General features: G+C 34.9%; 1 protein-coding gene across 1 annotated transcript in view; it reads left to right on the top strand.

The window, feature by feature from the left end:
* The window catches only part of LOC107658946 (nicotinamide phosphoribosyltransferase), a 22334-nt gene extending 19685 nt beyond the window's left edge, over window positions 1-2649 (top strand). Inside the window, exons 7-11 of the mRNA XM_016447680.1 lie at window positions 236-461; window positions 552-671; window positions 751-891; window positions 1016-1150; window positions 2033-2649. Of these exons, the coding sequence (XP_016303166.1) occupies window positions 236-461; window positions 552-671; window positions 751-891; window positions 1016-1150; window positions 2033-2146 (736 nt within the window). The 3' untranslated portion in view covers window positions 2147-2649. The remainder of the gene's footprint in view (window positions 1-235; window positions 462-551; window positions 672-750; window positions 892-1015; window positions 1151-2032) is intronic.
* The last annotated feature ends 622 nt before the right edge of the window (window positions 2650-3271 follow it).

Genomic DNA, 3271 nt, shown 5'->3' with positions numbered 1-3271 from the left:
TGTACTTTTATACAATTTTAATTAAAAAGTCTGTAATGCTAACAAATAAGTGAATTGCTGGAAAAAAGCCATAATTTTAAGAATAATAGGGTAATAGTAGTAGTAGTAATAATAATAATAATAATAATAACAGAACAGTGTAGTAGTAATAATAATAACTTAGTTTTTTCTTAAATAATTTAGAATAATTTTCTTGATGTTGCCTGGTCTCACTGATTGTGTCTTTGTATTGCAGCACAATCACTGCCTGGGGAAAGGACCATGAGAAGGACGCTTTTGAACATATCATCAAGCAGTTCCCCTCTGTCCCCGTGTCAATCGTCAGCGACAGCTACGACATCTACAATGCCTGTGAGAAGATCTGGGGTGAGGACCTGAGGGGTCTGATCGAGATGAGGAGCGCGGATGCCCCGCTGGTGGTCCGACCGGATTCAGGAAACCCTCTAGACACAGTGCTAAAGGTAGACATTATCACATCCAAAATCATCTTAACTATATGCATAGTGTGATGCATAGCATGTCCATTAAGTCTATTAAATCTTATTTTCCAGGTCCTAGAAATTTTAGGAAAGAAATTTCCTCTGATTGAGAACTCTAAAGGCTATAAGGTGCTTCCGCCCTACATCCGAGTCATTCAGGGCGACGGTGTGGACATCAATACTTTACAGGAGGTGTGTATGTTGTCCATCTCATGACTGTATGCTATATGAATTTAAACTCATTCTGTGCCTGTTTTGCTTTGTTATACAGATTGTGGAGGGCATGAAAGAGCACAGATGGAGCATCGAGAACATCGCGTTTGGCTCAGGAGGAGCACTGCTGCAGAAACTGACCCGAGATCTGCTCAACTGCTCTTTTAAGTGCAGTTATGTGGTGACTAATGGACTGGGCGTAAGTGTCGAGCGATGGCAGATTTAGCAGCTCCATTCGCTGACTTCAGTGTACAATATGTATTATTCAAATCAGTAGTATTGAGAAAATAAATGATTTATTAATAATATGTTGTTAATTACAGGTCAACGTCTTCAAAGACCCTGTCGCAGACCCCAACAAAAGGTCAAAGAAGGGTCGGCTTTCTCTTCACAGGACGCCAAGTGGAGATTTTGTTACTCTGGAAGAGGGGAAGGGTGATCTGGAGGAATATGGAGAGGTGTGTGACTAAAAATGATCAATAAAATCAATTAATTAAATGCATTTGACTTAATACTAATGAGGAGAAAACTATAAAAGTTTTAAATATCTTAAATGGTATAACAAAAGTCTTCATTATTATTTTAAGAGGTCTTAAATTTGGAGAAAGAAAAACAGGAATTGGGATATGGCCTAATGTGATTAATAAACTTCAAAAGGCTATGATTGAATTAAATGTTCAAACATTCTGCAGTTTCAGAGCAGTTCGCAATCAATGAATTATATGCGTTTATGCCAAACAATTGCTTATGATTTACTGTTGAGAATTTATTGAAGTGTTTGCTTTATGCAGTTTATATTGTGTAATATGTTACAGATGGTTGTAAGATTGCATTTTTTATCGCCCTAATTTGAACTAGCAGCTGGAAGTAGTAAACCATTGACATTTCAAAATAAAAGTCTCAGAGTATTTTGGCCTTGTTCATAATTAAAAGTCCTGCATTAAAGCATAAAATCTTTTTTTTTCCTTTTCTGATTACTACTGATTTTCAGGTTATATAATAAACTGTATGACATTTAAGTTAACGTAAAATTCTTGAATATCTGAAATTAACACATTTAATATTTAGATGCTATTTATTGCTTGTCATTAATATAATTTGTACGTATGGATATATTAGTGCATAAACCAGTTTAAATACACAGGCATGTATTAAATAAAACATTTTAAATTCTTGAGCATTTTAAACTTGCATTTTGCAATTGTTTTGCAATTGAATGCATACCTGATTAATGGATTAAAACACATATTTTGAGATTGTGAGACGTACGGTATTCATATTGATAATTGCATATGGTCATCTTGTCAGTTCATTTTGACCATTTCCTCGTCTCTTCACAGGACTTGCTGCACACTGTGTTCAGAAACGGGAAGATTGTAAAGACGTACACCTTCGATGAGGTCAGAGACAATGCCAAGCTGAAGGAGAGCGAATTGGAGGATCTGCTGCTCTGAGAGCGTCTCCCATCAGCCCTCTCTCCACTCACACCCACCCGAGAACCTGTGTCCTGACAGACGTGAGGACACACAATTACCCCGCGTTCAGTGTACAGAGCTGTTCTATGTTTCTGTCTACTGACTCCGCTACGCTTCAGTGTCTCTGTCTAACGGCGGATGAGAGCAGTTATCATGCTATTTAAATCATTTAACTGTGTATTTGACCAAGTGTGCTATTGATCACACGTCTTTGCAGGAATGGAGATGTTTATGTGTGTGTATACCGCGAGAAGATTTCGCTTTGCTTGACTGTAGGACTGAAAGGTAATCGTTCCGTGTTTATTGAATGTGAATGTTGTGTGTAGGGTTTATCACTTTAGCCAAGGATTGATCTATTCCTTTATGCAAAGGAGACGGCTGAACTAGAGGGATACTTTCATTCTCTTTCATTGGCCTTGTGTTTATTTGATGTCATTTCTGGTTTTATTTAAAAGATGAAACCTAAAAGAGCATGTTTAGGTCACATTTCACCCTAAAATCAAGAGGAAAAAATAAGAAACTTCATTTTGCATTAAGAAATTAGCATTTTTGCTTTATTTCCATGACATTTAAGCATATTTTACCACCAATTCCCATTACTATATACTGTGTCCAGATTTTTTACCTTAATTTTTTACTGTAATTCTTAACATTTTCAATGGTGATTCTCAGTAATCATTCTTTGAAAATATTAAATGTTACTGTTATGCAGTATTTTTTAAAATTTCAATAAAAACATTTTTTTTATTTAAAATTAGCATAAATTAAAGGCTGTATACATGCTGTATAAATACTGTATATTTTTTGGGGGGAAAAAATATATATATACACACACACAGTAGTTTTGAGTATTTCAGTAAAAGGATTTTATATATATATATATATATATATATATATATATATATTCTTTCTTTATGCAAAATATAATATCTTATTTCTTTCTTTTGATTTTTGGGGTGAAATATGATCTGGACTTGTTCTTGACAGGATTCATCCAAATATAATACACCCTTTCCTTTCTGCAGAGAACATTATCCTGATTTTGCCAACATGTTAAATGCTACATCAAGATATCTAATGTAACCCTGACATATTTAAGTCAAC

The sequence above is a fragment of the Sinocyclocheilus anshuiensis genome, unplaced genomic scaffold, assembly GCF_001515605.1.
Source record: "Sinocyclocheilus anshuiensis isolate Anshui unplaced genomic scaffold, SAMN03320099.WGS_v1.1 scaffold283, whole genome shotgun sequence".
Taxonomy (NCBI): Eukaryota; Metazoa; Chordata; class Actinopteri; order Cypriniformes; family Cyprinidae; genus Sinocyclocheilus; species Sinocyclocheilus anshuiensis.
The sequence above is the reverse complement of the archived record's forward strand: the minus strand, read 5'-3'. Positions and strand labels throughout refer to the sequence as shown.